The following is a 20,855-nucleotide window of genomic DNA, read 5'->3' as shown; positions in this document are numbered from 1 at the left end:
TGTGATGTGTAGTGAGGTAGTTTTAATAAATGAAGTTAGAGTGAAACTTCCCTTCAGAAACAGAGATCATATCATGGTAGAATTAAGTATTCAACTTTACAGGGAGGAACTTGGTTCACAAAAAACAATGTTCATCTTAAATAAGGGTAATTACAAAGGAATGAAGGCAGAGCTGTCTGGAGTGGGCTGGGGAAAGGGTTTAGCAGCAGAGCCAGTTGAGGAACGATGGAAGTTCTTTTTAAGAAAATAGGCAGTAAAGCGGAGCTGAGGATTATCAAATCAGCCATGATACCATTGAATGATGGTGCTCAATGGTTACTTCTGTTCCCACATCTTATGGTATAGGATACACATTGTCAAGGGGCTCATTCTGACTCTGGGCAGTCAGGAAGCAGGTAGGCAGTGGGAACAGGCTAGCAGAAGACTTTTGTCTTCTAGAGTTTAGACTAAGGTCTATTCCCTCACAAGTTTCTATGAATGTGTGATGATTTACAGAACCACAGAATACCTACAGTGTGGAAGCAGACCATTCGGCCCATCAAATCCACACCAATCTCCCAAAGAGCATCCTACCCGAACCAGCCCCCCCAGCCTATCCCTGCATTCCCCATGGCTAATCCACCTAGCCTACACATCCCTCAATACTACGGGCGATTTGGCTCGGTCAATCCACCTAAAACTGTAAATCTTTGGACTGTGGGAGGAAACGAGAGCACCCGGAGGAAACCCATGCAGGCACAAGGAGAAAATACAAACTCCACCCAGACAAATGCTCAAGGCTGGAATCAAACCATGGTCGCTGGCACTGTGAGGCAGCAGTGCTAATCACTGAACCACAATAGTGTCCTTATTGTTTGCTTTGTTTGAAGCTTGGCTTCTGACTGCATGCACATGAAATTATAATTTGGAAACTACAATTCAACGATGGAGGTTAGAGTGGAGAGAGGTTATATCGGAGGTTAGAGTGGACTTGGTTCTACGATTGGTTCTGGATTGAAATGTTTCCCATTTGTCATACAGAGAAACTCCACTCCAGCAGGAAGCTTCTTGGATATGGTTTGCTGTATAGCGTGAAGTAGATGCAGAAAGTGTTGTTGTAATGACAGAGCCTTGCTTGATCCAATTAGGGATGGGCAATAAATGCTGGCCCAGCCAGTAACATCCACGTTCCCTGAGCGAATAAAAGAAAGTTTGCATACATATTAGCTCCATGGCGAATACATTGGTGAGGAACACAGCTTGCGTGTTGTTGTGCAGCAAGCCGAGAACGATGGTGAATTTTTGTGAATAGCTAACATTAAGAAGGAAGGCCCATAGTTCCTCCGAGTCAAAGGCCTATGTGAGATTGCAGAAGGCCATGTATAAAGGTTACTGCTGTTCTCTGTACTTTTATCTGCACTTGTCTTGCTGAGAAGACCATGTCCACTGTGCCTCATGATGAACAGAGTCTGCATTACATCTCTGGGAGGACCTCTTCAGCCACTGAGAGGGGACGATCAAGGAGTATTTTTACAATGACGATCCCTGTAGTGGGTGGCAGGATATGCCTGTCCATACCTACTGCAACCAATCATCACTCCTTTTTTTGAAGATGGTCACAGTTAAGGTGTCTTGGAGACCTGGTGATATGTTCTCCTCCTTCTAGTTGAGGGAGTATATTCAGGCCGAGTGTTCTCTCTCTGCCATTGTCCAGTGAGTGATTCGTCTGCACTGGTGGCCTTGCTGGTTCTCAGTTGTCCGGGGGCCTTTCCAACCACCTGTCGAGCTGTGGTTGTGCTGAGGTGTAGCATGCTGTGGGAGAGCATCAAGGGCGTCCATGTTGAGGACAGAGTCATGGTTGAGTAGTTCCTTGACCTGTTCTTTCTATCAAGCACTAACTGCCCCTCTGTTTTTCTCAAATATCTATACAGAAGTGATACATGTTTCTCTTTATAATTTATGTTGCCGCTTAATTGAAAATAACATGTGCCACGACCTGTAAACCCTTGGTTTGGGCCTCTATACGTGATATAAAAATTCCGTGATTCAAAGATCTGATTGCAACCTCAAATCTACATTCTTGCCTACCCTGATAACCTTTAACCCCATTTGCTGCTTCTGTCCTAAAATGTTCAAAGACTCTGCATCCACTGCCTTTTTAAGAGTTCCAAAGCTCTCCAAGAGAACAGTGAGAGAAAAGAATGTTGGCACGGTGATTCAGTGGTTAGCACTGCTGCCTTACAGTGCCAGGGACCTGGGTTTGATTCCAGTCTTGGGTGACCGTCTGTGTGGAGTTTGTACATTCTCCCCGTGTATGTGTGGGTTTCTGTTGGCTACTCTGGTTTCCTATCACAGTCCAAAGATGTGCAGGTTAGGGTGGATTGGCCATGCTAAATTGTCCTGTGGTGTCTTGGGATGTGCAGGTTAGGTGGATTAGCCACGGTAAATACAGGGATAGGGTGGGGGGCTGGGTTTGGTTTGGAGGTTTAGTGTAGACATGAGATGCTGAATGGCTTCTTTCCACACTGTAGGGATTCCAAGGAATTCCTGCAAAGAAGATAGATCTCTGTTTCAAATGGGGAGAGTGCTCAGTGTGGAGGGGAGTTAGCCTAGCATGGTGGAGTGTGAACATTGAATTGATGCCAGTGAGGTAGGTCCAGTGGCGAAAGATAACACTTGAGGATCAGCGACTTCTTTGTTGGCTGGGAGTGGAAGGGCACCACAGTAACATCAACTGTGTCTATTGTCTCCAATGTTGGTTTGCCCGTCACAGGCAGTGGCAAAGGTGAATTGACCCAGCAGTGAGAGATGGCACCTGACAATCAGTAACTTTGACATTAGTCGGGTCTGGTGAGGCAGTGGTGGTTCTGAGCCAGTTCAGAACATGTACATAGATGGACGTCATAGAATCATAGAATCCCTACAGTGTGGGAACAGGCCCTTCGGCCCAACAGGTCCACACCAACCCTTGGTGCATCCCACCCAGACCCATCCCCCTATAACCCACCTAATATACACATCCCTGAACACTCCGGGCAATTTAGCATGGCCAATCCACTTAACCTGCACATCTTTGGACTGTGGGAGGAAACCCATGCATACATAGGGAGAATGTACAAACTCCACACAGACAGTCGCCCGAGGGTGGAATTGAACCTAGGTCCCTGGTGCTGTGAGGCAGCAGTACTAACCACTGAGCCACCGTGACTTCTCTCTAAGCAATATCTTTTCATTTTCTCTTACTCTTAAACATCAATATGGTGCCCATTTATGATGACAAATGAAAGCTTTTCACTGCATTTTATTGTATTTCACTGTCAAATACATGTGACCATAAATCATTCATTCATGGGCTACCCCTTATTTTAAAATAGCGATCCCCTCGTTCTAAATTCTCTCATAAGAAGAAACATCCTCTCCATGCCTCCTCTTCCAAGACCCCTTAGAAACCCATTTGCTTCAAGTACAGAGTTAACATTTCAGGTCCAATATGATGCTTCAGAATTGAAAAAAAAGAATGCAGATGTGCTGGGTTTTGTGCTGTTAAATTGATTAATAGTTGTGATGCTCTTAAACTGTTTGGTTATATTCAGTAATTTGGTCAAATACAGGTCACTGGACACATGGGAAAGATTAATTAAAAGACAAAAGCTCAAACAGAACTTAAATTTAATCAAATTTAAGGAATGAATTTCACTTAACAAACATTGCTGCATATTGCATAATTCTGCAATTTATCTTTCATAAAAGGAAGCTTTGGATCGATACTAGGATTAGCTTGTTATTCCATTCTTTGGATAGTATCAGTCGTGCCAAATATAATTTATTTGAAGTGGAATTTGGAGTTTTTGGCTGAGATGAGACATCAACCTGAGACGAGACACCAACCTGAGACTATATCCTAACTGTAAAAAAGTGAAAGAACTGCGGATGCTGTAAATCAGAAACAAAAACAGAAATTGCTGGAACAGCTCAGCAGATCTGGCAGCATCTGTGGAGAGAAATCAGAGTTAATGTTTCAAGTCAAGCAACTCTTTCTCAGAACTGATGGTAGCAAGGGAAATGTTTGAAATGTCGGAACTGATGGTAGCTAGAAAAACATTTCCCTAGCTACCATGCGTTCTGAGGAAGGGTCACTCGACCTGAAACGTTAACTCTGGTTTATCTCCACAGCTGCTGCCAGACCCGCTGAGCTTTCCCAGAAATTTCTGGTTTTGTTTGAGATTGTATCCTTCTGCTTGAGGCTATTTCCAATGGCTCGGTGAAATAGCAAGGAATGGTATCTTTTGGATGTCAATCAAGCGATAATCCAACAGGCCTGGTGGAGATTTGTTGATTGTTCAGAGTGACTTGGTTACAAATACAAGAAAAAACAATTAGGGTCTCAACTAATGTTTTCATTTACATGTGTCAACACTGATAGCCTATTAAAAAAGAACGGTTGTAGTTTTTGTTAAAAAAATGCACCCATTGCAAAAAGCCTGTGATTAGGCCAGATTATAATTTATAGGAATAAAAGCAGTTACATGCTTGGATTAGAATGAAAAGTTGCACTGGTAGGTTCATTCCCACCATAATATCTAAAACAAATTTCAGCTATTGACACATATTAACGTAAAATGACTCAACTTCTGTTTATTACTATTCTGCAATCACACCCAACAACATTGCTTTTATCTTGCATGGTCCTTATTGATTCTGACTACCAGCCAGTGTGACGACAGCACCAAAAAAAGTTATGACTTAACATTTACAGCACAGAATTAGAATTAGGTTTTATTGTCATGTGTACTCAAGTAGAGGGATACAGGAGTACAGTGAAAAGATTCCAATGTAGCCATTCCAACACCATCTTATAGGTGCTGAGGTGCCTAGGTACAAAATCTTAGGTACAAATTACAGAAAAAAGGAAATAAAGTTAAAAGTTCAGCATTACAGTTCTTGTAAAGCAGAGAAAGACAGAGAAACAATAAAAGCAGACAGAGCAAGCCTTGGGTAGATATAGCTCTTGTGGTTGAGGGATGAAGGGGCAGGGGAGGTTGGTAGTGTGGGATTAGGGTATTGTGCACAATGATCAGCCATGATCATATTGAATAGGAGAGGAGACCAGAGGGGTTGAATAGCCTACTCCTGCTCCAAGCTGGTATTTATGCTCCACAATCTATTTCAGTGCTTCCTGACATTTTGCCACTGTGACCCCATTTAGAGGCTTGAAATTTGCCACTTCATTGATGTGCAGTCCAGGATTGATGCAGTGAGGGGAAGGGAGGGACCTATTAGAGCAGGAGGAGGAGTATTGGCCATTGCTGCTCTGGAGCTCATCAGTTTAGAAGAATGAAGGGGGATCTCATAGAAACCTATAAAATTTTAACAGGACTAGACAAGGTAGATGCTGGAAGGATGTTCCCGATGCTGGGAGAGTCCAGAACTAGGTGTCTTAGTTTAAGGACAAAGAGTAAATCTTTTAGGATAAAGAGTAAATCTTTTAGTACTGAGATGAGGAGAAATGTCTTCACTCAGAGAATGGTGAGCCTGCGGAATTCACTGCCAGAAAGTAATTGAGGCCAAAACATTATGAGTTTTCAAGAAGGAGGTAGATATAGCTCTTGTGGTTAAGAGATGAACAGATGGGGAGGTGGGGAGGGAGGGATTAGGGTACTGAGCTTGATGATCAGCCATGATCATTCTGAATGTCATAGCAGGCTGGAGGGATTGAGTGTCATACACTTCCTGCTATCTTCAATGTTCCTATGTTTCAAAATTTCGCATCGCAACCCTATTTGGGATCCCAGCCCTTTCAACATATTCCTTTCTCTCTCATGTGAGACAATGGTGCAGGGGCTAGGCAATGATGTTGCTGGATGGAATTGATAGAAGGCAGGGTAATAGTAGGCAGAGAAATAGCCCAGCAGAAATTATGGAAGAGTGAGATAGTAATGGGGAAAAGCAAGGATAGCAATGGTACAGGGTTGGGGCAATGATACAGCAGTGGGGTAGCTTTGGGGGGCATTGTCAGAGAATGCGTGGTACTCAGAGCAGAAGAAGATAGGGGTAATTGTGGAAATTGTATAGGGGTAATTGAAACAGGGCAGTGCAATAACAGATGGTAGGATGATGTAGGGGGAGGGGACTGACATAGTTTCTGATCAACTGATTCAGAGACATTCTTACAGGGAGTAATGTCTAATTTACGATCACTTGTGTTTATAAATGCAATACCATACAGGTGTGCAATTTCAAAGAACCAACATACGAATGTTTTCTGTACTTACAAACGACTACAAATAGGTGGTGATTTAACCTGAGGGTCACTACACTTCAATGGAGGGGAGAAGTTGAGAAGGAGAATCCTTAATGATAACCTCAGCCAGTCATGGGAATTGAACCCACACTGTTGGCATCACTCTGCTTTGCAACCCAACCGCCTAGCCAACTGAACTTGTATTATGTTCCGACTTGCATACAAACTGACGAAAAGAACATTTTCACAACCCAGGGTAATGGCTCTGGTTGTAAGGTCACTGGACTCAAAGTGTTAACTTTGCTTTATTCCCACACATACTGCCAGATATACTGAGTTTCTCCAGCACTTTCCATTTTATCATAGGTCATCGTAGAATCCCTACAGTGTGGAAACAGGCCCTTCGGCCCAACAAGTCCACACCGGCCCTCAGAGCATCCCACCCTGACCCATTCCCCTATAACCCACATAATCTGAACACTATGGGGCAATTTAGCATGGCCAATCCACCTAGCCCCTGCACACCTTTGGACTGTGGGAGGAAACCGGAGCACCCGGAGGAAACCCACACAGACACAGGGAGAATGTGTCGCCTGAGGGTGGAATCGAACCTGGGTCCCTGGCGCTGTGAGGCAGCAGTGCTAACCACTGAGCCACCATGCCACCCTGTCTGACAATCCTGTACACACCGCTGGAGCAGGTGAAGTGTGAAACCTGGCTCAGAGGTGTGGACACTACCACTGCAGTGGGGTAAAGGGTGCGTGTGTGGAAAAGGGGGCGTGGCCGTGGTGGAAAGGGCGGGGCCGTGTTTAAGGGGCGGGTATACACTGAGGGGGCGGGGAGACGGTGGTGTGGGGCGGGGCGCCGGTGGAAGGGGGCGGGGAGATGATGGAAGGGGCGTGGCTGTAACACTTGATTGGACTTTGTGGCGGAGGCGGGGTGGAGCTCACATGTGATTGGTGGAGCTGTGACGGAGGGTCGCGGGGACGCCTCTGAAAGGGAACGGTGGATTCGGGCCAATCACTAATGGTGTTGGGGCGACGTGCAGCTAGGTGAGCCGTTGCCTGGAGATACCTGGACTCCCCGGCCCGAGGCACTGCAAGGTGAGCTCGGCGGTCCCCGGCCTGAGACACCCGGAGAGCCCGGTGCTCCCCGGCCCCAGAGACCCGCCCCCCGCACTTCTACACTCACCTGGAGCCCCCGGGGGACGCTGCTCCCATTGAAACCCCTGGCGCAGTGAAGGCCGCGGCTCCAAGTCCCAGGAAGCGGCTCACAGAGCCGGGTCATGGCCCAGTCCCCAGCCGTGAGCTTCAGCGATGTCACACCGACGACAGGCACCTCGGGGCGGTTAATGTTAAGGACAGTGTTCGGTGTAAGCGACGGCAGTTTCTGGAAGGAAGTGAGGGAGCTGTCCCGACTGGCTGGCCCAGTGGTGAGTTTCCATCTGAAGCGTTATAATAGAAGTTAAAATGATTCTCGATCTTTGCCATTCATTACCGCAGAGGATGCTGAAAGCTCATTATAAAGTGCATTCTAGACCTAGACTGATAGATTACTTATTATTTTAACATTACAATAGAGTTGAAGGATATGATCAGCCGTGATTAATTGGGGGTGAGAGGCTGAGGCCCCGCCTTTGATCCTAAAAGCCCCCAGCACTGCATAGAAGGGGCCAAGACCAAATGAAAGTGATTTAGATTGTGGTGTAATTATCTTTGACTCAGTCGTTGATTTCCCCCAAGTCCCAGATTCATCTGTTATCTCTGTGCCCTGTAAGATCACGGAAACAGATGAAATGAATAACCAGTTAATCTGAAAGAAAAACAGAAATTGCCAGAGAAGCTCAGCCGGTCTGGTAGCATTTGTGGAAAGACATCAGAGTTAACATTTTGGAACCCAGTGATCCTTCTTCAGGACCTGTAAATCTGTTTTTTGTGCTGTTATAGTCATACTGTCATACAGTACAGAACCTATGCTACCTTCTCATGAAGCCAGTATTAAAAACAAATGGGGTTATCATCTTTCCCTAAATCAGGGGGCTTGGGTTCGATTTTTCCACCCTCCCACCACCTGGGGCAACTGTCTGCGTGGAGTTTGCACGTTCTCCCTGTGTCTGCTCCCTCTGGGTGCTCTGGGTTCCTGCCTCAGTCCAAAGGTGTGCAGGCTAGGTGGATTGGCCATGCTAAGTTGCCCATAGTGTTCACTGATGTGCAGGCTAGGTGGGTTTGGGGAATGGGTCTGGGTGGGATGCTCTGAGGATCGGTGTGGACTTGTTGGGCCGAAGGGCCTGTTTCCACACTGTAGGAATTCTCTGGAAGTAAAGTTCAAAAATCTATAGTCGTCTAGAGTGGGTGCTTCCTATCCACAGTTCTTGCATTTATTTTGTTTGCATACAGTGCAGCATGGTGACTCTGATTAGCACTGCTGCCTCACAGTGCCAGGGACCTGGGTTCGTTTCAACCCTTGGTTACCTCTGCGTAGAGTTTGCATGTTCTCCCTGCGTCTGTGTAGGTTTCCTCTAGGTGCTCTGGTTTCCTCCCACAGTCCAAAGATGTGCAGGTTTGGTGGACTGACCGTGCTAAATTGTCCATTGTATCCAGGGATGTGCAGGCTATGTGGATTAGCCATGGGAAGTGTAGGGTTATGTGGATAGGATGGGTTGCTGTTCATAAACTATGCATCAATATTTCTTCTTCAGTCTTTGTCTACTGTCATAGTGTAGTTGAATGTTCTACTCCCTCTAGCTACACAGAAGAAATCTTCTCTAATGTTGCCATCTTGTGATTGATGCAACACACTTAAGCCATTTAGCCCATCATGCCTTGTACCTTCTGTTTGGATTAGTTATGCACTTAGTCCACTTCACTCCCCTTTCCCTATTGCTCACCCCTTCAATTCCCTTTTGGAATATTAATGATATTTAATCTGGTTCCACCACTTGATTGCAAGCAAAAAGTGTCATTTATTTGTCTTTGATCTGTATCATCTGGTCCACAATTCTTTGCCATTGGAATCCGTTTCTCCTTTTTGACTCTAACATAAGTCATTTTATAATTCTGATCATCTCTATGAAATCCCTTGAACAATCTCAGTTTCTCAGGTCTGCAGATCACTGGGTCAAAATCCTGGAATTCCCTTCCCAATGGCGTGTGGGTCTACCACCAGCACATGGATTGCAGCAGTTCAAGAAGGCAACTCATCCTCACATCTCAAGGGCAGCTGTGGATGGGCAGTGAGTGTTGCCCCAGCCAGTGAGGGCCACATCCCACGAGAGAATAACTTAGAAAAAACTCTGATACCATTCCTGGGGAGGTGATGGCCTAGTGGTATTATTGCTGGACTGTAAATCTAGAGACACAGGTCATGTCCTGGGGACCTGGATTCAAATCCTGCCATGGGATTCAGAGTCTAATGATAACCCTGACTCCATTATCAATTGTTAGAAAAACCCATATGTTTCTCTAATTTCCTTCAAGGATCGCATTTCCTTCCATAGTTTGGCCTATGTGTGATTCAGACCCACAACAAAGTAGTTGACTCTTAACTGCCCTCTAGGCAATTGGGAATGGGCAATAAATTCTGGCCTAGTCAGCACCACCCACACCCTGTGAATGAATTTAAAAATGCTCTCCTAGACCTTGACATTCTTAAGTATTAAAACTGACTTGACTTTGTCTTTACTAACAAAAGTGCTTGCATGAGTTAATGTGTATTGTTTCATTTAAGTGATATTTGTCAGTAGGGAGAAAATGCAGTTTATTACTATTGGGATTGAGTTAGTTAGAACAGAATGCACATTCATATGTAATACAAATACGTATTTCTTTACTGATGACAACATTATGGGCAATTTGCTAAACTATATCTGTGTAAAACAATGCTATTACTATCTTCAGTTTCATGGAACTGTGTGCATTGAGCATAATAAATTAGTTATGCTATTTCAAAATCCATGAAGTTTTTCTCTTATTTACGTGATGTATGTGTCACTAGTAAGGCCAACATTTATTGCACATTCCTAATTACATGGGAAAAGATGGTGGCAAGTGGTTGCAGCCTGTATGCTGAAGGTCCTGTCAAACTGATGCTTTCTTTCCTTGTATCCAGAAGTGCTGTTACACACAACTGAACAGTGCACATTGTTGGGTACAAAATTCCAGGATTTTGCAAAAGAACGATGACAGGATGGCACAGTGGCTCATTAGTTAGCACTGCTGCTTCATAGCATCAAGGAACTGGTTTGATTCCAGCCTTGAGCGACTGTCTGTGTGGAGTTTGCGCATTCTCTGTGTCTGCATGGATTTCCTCTAGGTGCTCTGTTTTTTTTCCCCCAGACTCCAAAGATGTGCAGGTTAGGTGGATTAGCTATGGGAGATGCAGGGTTACAGGGATGGGGTGGTTCTGGTGGGATGGTCTTTGAAGGGTCAGTGTGGACTTGATGGGCTGAATGGACTGAATGGACTGCTTCCACACTGTCAGGATTCTATGCCGAATAGTTTTTGAGTCAGGGTGGTGTGTCACTTGCAGGCGCTGGTAGTGTACTCTTGTCCTTCTAGCTGGCCAAGGTCACGAATTTCAGAAGTGCTTTTGAAGAAGCTTTGATGGATTTCTCCAATGCATCATGTAGATGGACAATGTTGCATTCTGTACTGTCTGTCATGGGTGGGGAATGTTTTATATGATGGTTATGGTGCCAATCAAGTGGATTTTAAGGAGGTGTTTTGAATAAAGCCTGATGGCCAATTTCATCTTTTTTTTTCCAACAGTTTTTCTCTCACCTGATGGTCTTTAATATAAGTATTGTCAGCTCTGTATTCTGTGGACATTTGGGAAAAGTAGAGTTGGATGCTGTTTCACTTGCCACAGCTGTAAGTATGTCTACAATGACTTATTGGATAGAAGGATCTGTTTTATAATCTACAAGCTATGCAGTAGATCATATAAATTTTAATTGTATTAATTAATAAGTCAAGTGCTTTTTCAAACTTAAAAACAAATTCAGATGACAACGCTGATACAAACAGCCTGAGAAATCACAGGTCTGTTCTGATCAAACTGCTATCAGAAGAGAAAAGAGTGCCTTCATTCAGTTAGGAGGAAAATATATGCTGAAGGTTCTGTTTAGGCATGATACTGAGTAAACTGAGTCAGAGCTCCAAGTCCCACTCCAGAGATTTGAGCACAATATCCAGGTTGCCATTCCTGCTGCAGAACTGAGGGAGTGCCACGCTGTCAGAGCTGTGCTGTCTTTCAGATTTAGTGTAAAACCAAGATGCAGCCTGCCTTCTCAGAGGGATGTCCAAGATCCTATGGGACTATTTCAAAGAGAAGCGGGAGGATTATTCCTCAGTGACTTGGCCAATATTTATTTTCTCAATTGACATAATTAAAACCAGGAATAGTAGAATTGTGACAACAAGGTGCAGAGCTGGATGAACACAGCAGGCCAAGCAGCATCATAGGAGCAGGAAGGCTGACGTTTCGGGCCTAGACCCTTTATTGTGGTTGTTACTGGAGTAGTAATCATCAAACCTTACCACATGAGTAGAAGATAAAAGTTCAAATTGCAGCACAGGAGATAAGAAATTTAGGGTCAATTAATTCAATAAGTTTGAAGCTAATAGTCATTAGTAGACTGTCATAAATATTCGGATTGTCGTCTAATTCACTAATGCCTTTACAGAAGCAAATCTGCTCTCTTTAGCCTACTCATGATTCCAGACTCGTAGCAATGTGGTTTACTCATAACTGCCTTCTGACATAGTCTAGTAAACCACTCAATTGTCAAGGTGGTTCACCAATGTTAAATGGATTGAGTATGGCAGGGTTCAGTGTCAGGTCCCTTGATGTTTGCAGTGTACATTTAATGACTTAGACACATTTATGAGGGTTTTATCAGTAAATTTGCAGATGACACTTAAAATTGGCGTTCTGAATAGTGAGGAGGAAAGCTTTAGATGACAGGAAGATATAAATGGGCCAGTTAGGTGAGCACACCAGAGGTAGGTGGACTTTAATCCTGAAAAGTGTGAAGCAGTGCATTTTTTTTTTTGAGGATGAACAAGGCAAGGAAGTACATGATGACTGGTCGGATCCTGGGTGGTAGTGAGTATCACTGGACTTTTGTGTGCATGTCTCTTGATCCTTGAAGGCAACAGAGCAGATAGGCTGGTTAAGAAGGAATATGGGACACTTGCTTTTATTAGCCAAAGCATTTGATACAAGAGCTGGGAGGTTATGATGGACTGATGGCAACAAATGCTGAAGATCATGGGGGGTCAGGCAGCATCCATGGAGAGAGAGCAAGCTTACGTTTTGTGCAAGATGACTCTTCTTCAGAGCTCTGAAGAGTCATTTAGACTCAACATTAGCTCGCTTGCTCTCTCTCCATGGATGCTGCCTGACCCCCGTGATCTTCAGCATTTGTTGCTTTCAGTACAGATTCCAGCATCTGCAGTAATTTGTTCCTAATGTTAAGGTTACGATGGAGCTGTACAGCATAAAAAACAAAAGAACTGTGGATGCTGTAAATCAGGAACAGGAACAAAAACAAAGTTGCTGGAAAAGCTCAGCAGGTCTGAGGAAGGGTCACCGGACCAGAAATGTTAACTGTGCTTTTTCCTTCACAGATGCTGCCAGACCTGCTGAGCTGTATAGCATGTTAGTTGGGCCACAGTCAGAATAGTGTACAGTTCTGTTTGCCACCCTATAGGAAGGAAGTGACTGCTATGGAGAAGGTGAGAGGAGACTTACCAGGATGTTGCCTGGGCTGGAGTGTTTCAGTTATGAAGAGAAGTTGCACACACTTCGGTTGTTTTCTTTAGAGCAGAGAAGGCTGAGGTGAGATACTTAAAATTGAGGGTGTAGCTAGGGTCGATAGGAATAAACTTAAATGTGTCAATTCTTGGGGAATAGGTTTAAGGTACGGGAAAGCGGGTTTTAAAGGGATTTGAGGTGAAATATTTTTATCCAGAAGGTGTTGGGTATCTGGTACTCACTGCCTGAATAGGTGGTAGGGAGTATTTTGAGAAGTATTGAAATGAACACTTGCAATGCCACGGCAAATAAGGCTAAAGGCCAAGTGCTAGGAAATAAGAGACTGATGCTTGTTGACCAGCATAGATATGATGGGCCAAAGGGCCTGTTTTCATATTGGGATATTCAATGACTGGGTAAACAAAAACCTGCCACATCCTGTGGATGAGTAATGGAAACTAAAGTTTTTTTTTATAGGTGGGAAGGGGATATATTGCTGTGTGCAATTTGGCTGATGTTGTTTCCTACATTGCAACAGCGATTTCACTTCAAGTTTACTTCATTAGTTGTAAAGCACCTTAGGACCCCCCCCGAACCTAAAAAAATATGCTATATAAATGATTGTCTTTCTGGCAATTGCAATACAATGATGAATCTTGAAAAGATTGGTTTTTGGGGATTTTGCATGAGACTTTTCACTGAATCTGTTCACTGTGGAGAGTCAGTCACTGTGCTTACTAACCTGGATGTCCGGTTGAAATTCCAGAATTAGGAATTTAGGAGCAGAAATAGGCTTTTCATTCCCTTGCATGTGCCCTACCATTCAAGATCGTGGCTGATTGTCTACCTCAATGCAAATTCACACATTGACTTCATAGCCCTTTATTATTAGGTAATAACTAGAAAGCCATCAATCTGTCTTGAACCTTCAAAGGCTGAACTTACACAGCCCTTTGTGGGAGAGTATTCCAGAGTTTCACCATTCTCTGAATGAAGAAGTTCCTCCTCATCTCAATCCTAAATGCTTATCGCTTTATTTGGAGACTGTATTCCCTGGTCTAGACTCAACAGAAGTATCCTATCTGTCTCTACTCATATATATTCCTTTTTAAGAGTTTAATAAGTTTCAATAAGATCTCCTTTCATTCTCCTAAACTTGATAGGACAGAGGCTCAGTCTCCTTGATTTCTCTTCCCATAGGACAGTCCCACCATTCCATGAATCAGTCTGGGGAACCTCCGCTGCAATCCCTTTATGGCTAATATTCTCTTTTTAAGACAGTGAACCTGAACTATATACAAACTCCAGGTGTGATCTCAATAGTGTTCAATACAATTGAAGCAAGACTCCTTTGCTGCACTTGTAACTTTGCGACAAATGCTCATATAATTTGGCTTCCAAACTGTTTGCTTAAGAATGGCTTCAGTGTCTTGGGTACTGATAGATTACAGTATTTTTGGAAGAAAAAAAGTAAGCATATGAGAAAATATTATGTTCAGTAAACTGGATTAACACTTAAATTTTTGTGGTAGCATAGCAATAGTACCTACAACAATGATTCATTGTTTGTTTGTTTCATTGTCACAGGTTATAAATATATCAGGCATTTCAATAGGTGTTGGGTTGTCTTCAGCATGTGACACTCTCATATCTCAGGTAGGTGCATAATCCAGACTGGACTGCTAGTGAATGCAGAAAGTTATTGACTTCCTTAAACTTCTTTGCTGTTGGCTGTGAAGGTTAATCCACTGAGTAGCATCGTACTGGTTTTATGTTGATTTCTTTGCTAATTCTAATCTGTTTCACAATCAAAACTGATTTTAATGCAAATTCTAACATGCACTGATTGGAATGTAGATAGTGCTTCACTGATACATACAACTGTTCATTTGTTCCTTTTAATTTTCCTTGCCGCTAATGACAGCATTCTAGATTAATGATCGTAGTTATTGTCTCTAGTTCCAGTAGTGAATGAGATTCCCAAGGAATTCAGATGAGAAAGTCAAGATTTTGATTAACAAATCCAATGATGTAGTATGTTGTAAAATTGTTTCATTCCTTTAATTTGCATGTATATTTAGTAGTGAAAGATTCAATATAACATTGAAGTACAAGTTGATTGCTGCTGTGGCCTTTGTGTAAGTGCATTTATCGCATTCTGCAAGTTTATAAATTCCTGCAATACTATTACTTACCAAGGTCATTGCAGACAAAGAAGGCTGCTTCTTAAATAGTTTAGTTTTTTTTTACAACTTGATGTGGGGCCCTCTTGTGGTATAGTGATTGTGTCTCTACCCATGGACCAAGAAGAGTAGGTCCTTTTTTTTCTTCCCCCGATTCCCGTGAGACCATCTTTCCAGATTCTGCGATTCTCACATTCTGATCACTTAATCTGAACTATCAATACCCTCTCTCCCCCAGCACTTCAGCACCCCCCACACCCACTATAGCGTAAATGCTTCCCCCCACCTCCACACTTCACACCAGCTCTGCTGAAGAGTCACCTAGACTTGAAACATTAGCTTGCTCTCTCTCCATGGATGCTGTCTGACCCGCTGTGATCGCCAGCATTTTTTTGTTTTCAAACCTGACCTGGATTCAAGTCCCATTTGTTCCAGAGGTGCGTAATAACATCTCTGAACAAGTTGATTAGAAAAATAGGTTAAATTAAGAAAAAAAGTGTTTAACTTAAATTCTAAATATCTGGAGCAGATCGGACTTGAACCTGGGCCTCCTAGTCCAGGGGTACTGCCACTGTACCACACGAGACCTATCTGAGCAGATTTTTTAGAAAAAAAGAGAAATGCATTTCCACTGTTTGTGATCACTCTGTAATTAAAAACTGATATCTGTTCTAAATTTACCTTTTTTTGAAACCTATCCCTCTGACCATGGCTTTTGGTCACCTTGTTATATGTAATGTACAATTATCACTTTGCAGTGCTTAGTGTTGAATTTTGTTTCATGATTGTTCCTATGAAGCTCCCTTAAATCATTTTACTATACTCAAGGTGCTGCATAAATGCAAGTAGTTCGTATTCCAAGTATATTTTTTTTACTAATGTTCCATATTTTCTTATTACATTTCCTTTAGTACTTTATGCACTTCTGTAGAGACACTTCTCGGGTCATCACTTCCAGACTGAAAAACCATGGGTTCAAAAATCTTTTCTCATTATCTTTATCTTTAGAGATGAGGCTGAAAGCCTGTTGATAAACAGGGGAGTTTCAAACACTTGTAGGGTGACAGCTTTATTTCCCATCACCTCAGACAACAAACCACATCCTACCGGGCTGAAGAACCTTTTGGAATTTATTCATGAAGTATTACACAGAAGCAAGAAAGCATAAAATATTAAATCAATCTTGCATAAGAAGTTGGGATTAATCTGCGATGAGTTAATGTATCCTCTTTTTCAAAAAATACACTCGCAGTTTCATGGATTGAAACATCCCCTTTGAATTTATCACTTGAATCTTTTCTTTTCACTAGGCATGACCTGTAATTTTAAGATAATATTACGCAAGGAGTACAGGAGTTGTACTTTTTGTTGCTGTGGAAAGGTACTTTGTTGCAGTTAGTCTTTTGAGTAAATTGAGTTAACTGTATCAAACAGTTATGTAATTATTCCAAAAGACAATCTGGAGCTGCAAAAAATAAAGCTTGATTTTGTTCTGATTTTCAGACATTTGGTAGTAAGAACCTGAAGCGAATTGGAGTGATTCTACAAAGAGGGATTCTCATTCTCCTGCTCACCTGCTTTCCCTGTTGGGCTCTCTTTATTAACATTGAACACATCCTGTTGGCTTTCAAGCAGCCTCCAGAGGTGGCCAAGTGAGTGTCCTTTTATCTATTTGAAAACAAAGTTGCTGGGAAAGCTCAGCCGGTCTGGCAGCATCTGTGAAGGAAAAGACAGAGTTAATGTTTTGGGTCTGGTGACCCTTCCTCCGTTTCTGCCAGACCTGCTGAGCTTTTCTAGCAACTTTTGTTTTTGTTCCTGATTTACAGCATCCAGCAGTTCTTTCGGTTCTTTTATCTATTGGTGGTTTGTGTAGAAATCCTTTTAAAGAAAGGAAATTCACCCTGTGTCACATTCCACTGAGCAAGAAACTTGGTGCACACGAGGAATTGGGTTGTGGCTGGTAGGTCGCAGGAATCATGTCAGAAGAAAGGTATCCAAACTGATAGAGAGGAGTTCTAATCTCTGGTCAGAATTAAGCAATGGTGAAACGAGAGGTTAAGCAATGCATTTTGCTGTGGGGAAATTGCATAACTGGCCACATACTGTCTGGTTGGTTTGGAAATGGTGAGAACTTTGGGTGTTAAACTTGTGAACACATTTCTGCCTTTTTATTTTTCTATGATAATAAACTTTTTTTTTTTATTTCTTACTTGTTCGTGGGATGTTGGTATCGCTGACTTTGCCAGCATTCATTCATCAGAAGGTGATGGTGACCTGCCTTCTTGAACCACTACAGCACTTGTGACGTAGGAACACCCACAAGGCTGTTCAGGAGAAAGTCCCAGGATTTTGAAAGAGCAACAGTGAAGGAATGGCGATATGATTCCAAATTGGGAGTTGTGTGGCTTGGAGAGAAGCTTGCAGATGGTAGTTTTGCCTTGTGGTTGATGCTGTAGTCCTTTTTATATGGTAGTGGTCATGGATTTGGAAGGTGTTGTAGAAGGAATCTGGATGAATTATTGCACTGCATCTTGTAGATGGTACATGTTGCTGCCATGTACATCACTGGTGGAGTGAGTGAATGCTGAAGGTCGTGGATGCAAAATCAATCAATCAAATGGGCATCTTTTCCAATCAAAAGGCAGTTCAGAGTTCTTTCTGATTCTTCATATACATCACATACTGAAGTATGACAGTTGAATTGTGCACCCATAAGCAGCAATGAGATAAATGACAACAGATGTCGGCTAAAGGTTGCCTGATGACACTAGGAGAATTGCCCTGACTTTAAGGCATGTTTTGTCCAATTGTGGAGGCAGACCAACCTGAACAGCAGCACCTCCAACAGTGTAACGTTCACTCAGTAGTAATCAGCAGTGACATTAAGGATATCTCTTTTGAGTGGGACTTGTCCCCACAACCTTCAGACTCAAGTGGAAGAGCTAACAGTGAACTTCTGCTCACATGCAGATTCAGCTCTAATTTAAGGCAGCAATTCTTTCTGTTGTGAGTAATTACTCCCCAAGCCCTTCACTGAGTAGACAGGTTGAAAATTGCAGACAGTAGTGCTCTCTGTGGCCATGGTCATTCTGTCATAGGCAGGTTGGAGCCATGTTCTCGGTTAAGAATGTTATCTGAAACAAAAGCAGAAATTGCTGGAAAAGTTCAGTAGGTCTAGCAGCAACTATGGAGAGAAGTCAGAGTTAACGTTTTGTGTCCTGTGACCCTTTTTTTTTTTGAGAATATATCTGCTTTCTTTTCTCTTGAATTGAAAGTGCTTGTTCCCTTGTGATGCTGTATGACAGAATTCCTGGTGTAAGGGGAATACTTTTTCTTCAAAGTATCCTACCTTTTGTTGAGAAAATGATTTTGCAAGAAATTTCTGTCGATACGGTTGTCACCATGAAGAACTGAGTAGGGTTGCTGAACTTGGGCGTAGAGTCCTCTCTATTTGAAAACCGCTTGTGTCATTTAGCTTTAAAACCACTTGGGAAGTTTGCAGTCTGAGAAAGCCTCGCTATTGGCTGTCAACAGACTTCCCTTTCTGCACTAGGATTTCCTCGAATTAGGCATCTTCGGAACATTTATCTAAAATGGGTTTCCCTGTTTCACTATTGTCAAATTGGACTATTTCCTGTAACTGATGTTGAAGCATCTAGAAGTGAAGTGAAAAACCGTATCACTAAACTGGCACTTGTGCTTTCAAAACCACAAACGTCTGTCCCAAACCTTTTTCTTTTGAAAGAGGAAAGTTTATTCCAAATTGCGCAACCCTTAGTTACCTGTTAATTGAGTTTGATTGAGGCTGTAGTTGTAGTTTAGATGAATTATATTGTTGGGAGCATGTACCATGTTTGTTGAGCACCAAACCAGGCTGCCTCTTTCCCCTTACTTTTGGATTGCCGCATTAATGTGCTTGATGCATTATGTGATCTTCCAGTTGTGTTTTGAATTTGTTTTGGTGTTCGTTGTTACCAGTTACCAGTAAGTTACCAGAATCTTCTACTTTTCTTACAGTTTAACACAGCTCTATGTGAAGATTTTTATTCCTGGCCTTCCGGTAAGTAACCACCTAACACTGTTGCAAGGCTCACTGCTGAACTGAAGTCAGTTCTTTAGCTGGAAAGCAGACCAAAGAAGTGAGTTCAAGAAAGGAAAAAAATACTCTGAAGGTTAATGTATCACCCAGTGTGATTCTGAGCCATGTGATTGAGTGACAGATTGATTGTAAACTAGACAGAGTTAACTTGGAACAGCTATTGCAGTATTCATACTGTTGCGTTTGCCATCACTGAAAAAAATGACAAAGGGTGGAATCTCACTAGAAGTCGGTGATGGTCGGTCTTTTTGATACTTTCATGAGATGTGGGTTTCACTGGCATTGATTGCCCATCCTTAATGGTCTTTGACAGCAGTAGGAGTCGACCACATTGCTGTGGATCTGGAGTCCCATACAGACCTGACCAGCCGAGATTGGTAGATTTCCATCCGTAAACAGGATTTTATGATAATCAATGGTAATCTTGTGGTCAGCATCACTGACACTAATTTTAATTCCAGATTTATGCCTTGATATTAAATTCCCCTAGCTTTGCACAGTGAAATTCACATCCACATTCCCGGAGTATTAGCCTAGTCTAGTTACATTACTGCTCTGTAACTGTAAACAGTACAAAAATGAACTACAGCCTGAAAAAAAGTGGGTTTCTTTGATAGAATGTACTCTGCATGAATGAAACTGAGAAATCAAAAGTGCACCAAAGTCCAGTTGGAATCTCAGCAGGTCCAGCTTGTTAGCTGCATATTAATTACGTTGCCTCTTATGCAGAAGGACAGCATTAAGTAAGGCTTTGCTTGAGCACAAGAAAAGCTTGTTGAAACTGATAGTTAGCTGTATGCTTGCAATGTTTAATTCTGTAAATGAATGCAAAGATTGATTCCAGTACTATCCCTCCCTTTTTTTGGTGATATTTCCTAGATAGCTAGTTGATGTGTGATAGCTTTTAAGTGCAACATCCCATTCATTTTCAAAAAAATCATTCTTTCAAAATTCCTGATCAGAATTACGTTTCTTATCCATCTCACCAATGTTTGCTGCAAATTTTACTTTGTAATTTTATTTTTTGTTTATCTTTCTTAGGCAACATTTTTGTACGAGTTAGAGACCAGATACCTTCAGAATCAGGTGTGTTTATTGAATAAATGTCTAATTTTACTTTGAAAGTGCATACAACCTTTAATGAATTACAAAATTCAGACTTGATTCAAATTTATTGGTTTGATGACTGCAACCAATAAATTAGCTGAGTCTGGAAATACAAGCTATGCCAATAGCATGGTGACAGCAGATTAGAGTCATTGTCCTAGAGATATACAGCACAGAAACAGACCATTCTGTCCATCTTGTCCATGCTGACCAGATATCCTAAATAAATCTAGTCCCATTTGCCAGTATTTGGCCTAGATCCCCCTCAATCCTTCCTATTCCTAAACCCATCAAAAATTTTTAAATGTTGCAATCAAACCAGCTTCCACCACTTCATCTGGCAGCTCATTCCATACACGCACCATCCACTGTGTCAAAAAGTTGCTGCTTAGGTCCCTTTTAAATTCCACCCCCCACCCCTGGCAAAAGATCTTGTCTATTTACCCTATCCGTGCGCCTCATGATTTTGTAAACCCCTAAGGCCATCCTA

At 42.5% G+C, this 20,855-nt stretch overlaps 1 protein-coding gene across 2 annotated transcripts; it reads left to right on the top strand.

Annotated features, from left to right (window-relative positions):
- Positions 1-7,151: 7,151 nt before the first annotated feature.
- On the top strand, positions 7,152-20,388 carry LOC125481502 (multidrug and toxin extrusion protein 1-like). Of its 2 annotated transcripts, XM_048593130.1 has the most exons (6): positions 7,152-7,652; positions 10,987-11,088; positions 14,564-14,632; positions 16,663-16,811; positions 19,177-19,219; positions 20,300-20,388. In XM_048593130.1, the coding sequence occupies exons 1-6, from the start codon at positions 7,506-7,508 to the stop codon at positions 20,378-20,380; spliced, it is 591 nt and encodes a 196-aa protein (XP_048449087.1). In that variant the 5' UTR covers positions 7,152-7,505; the 3' UTR covers positions 20,381-20,388. The 2 variants fall into 2 exon arrangements, with proteins under 2 accessions (XP_048449087.1, XP_048449088.1); XM_048593131.1 differs by lacking the exon at positions 14,564-14,632 and having other exon boundaries at positions 7,192-7,652.
- The last annotated feature ends 467 nt before the right edge of the window (positions 20,389-20,855 follow it).

The sequence above is a fragment of the Rhincodon typus genome, unplaced genomic scaffold, assembly GCF_021869965.1.
Source record: "Rhincodon typus isolate 14 unplaced genomic scaffold, sRhiTyp1.1 hic_rhity00002374, whole genome shotgun sequence".
Lineage (NCBI taxonomy): Eukaryota > Metazoa > Chordata > Chondrichthyes > Orectolobiformes > Rhincodontidae > Rhincodon > Rhincodon typus.
This window is presented reverse-complemented; position numbering and strand designations above follow the sequence as displayed.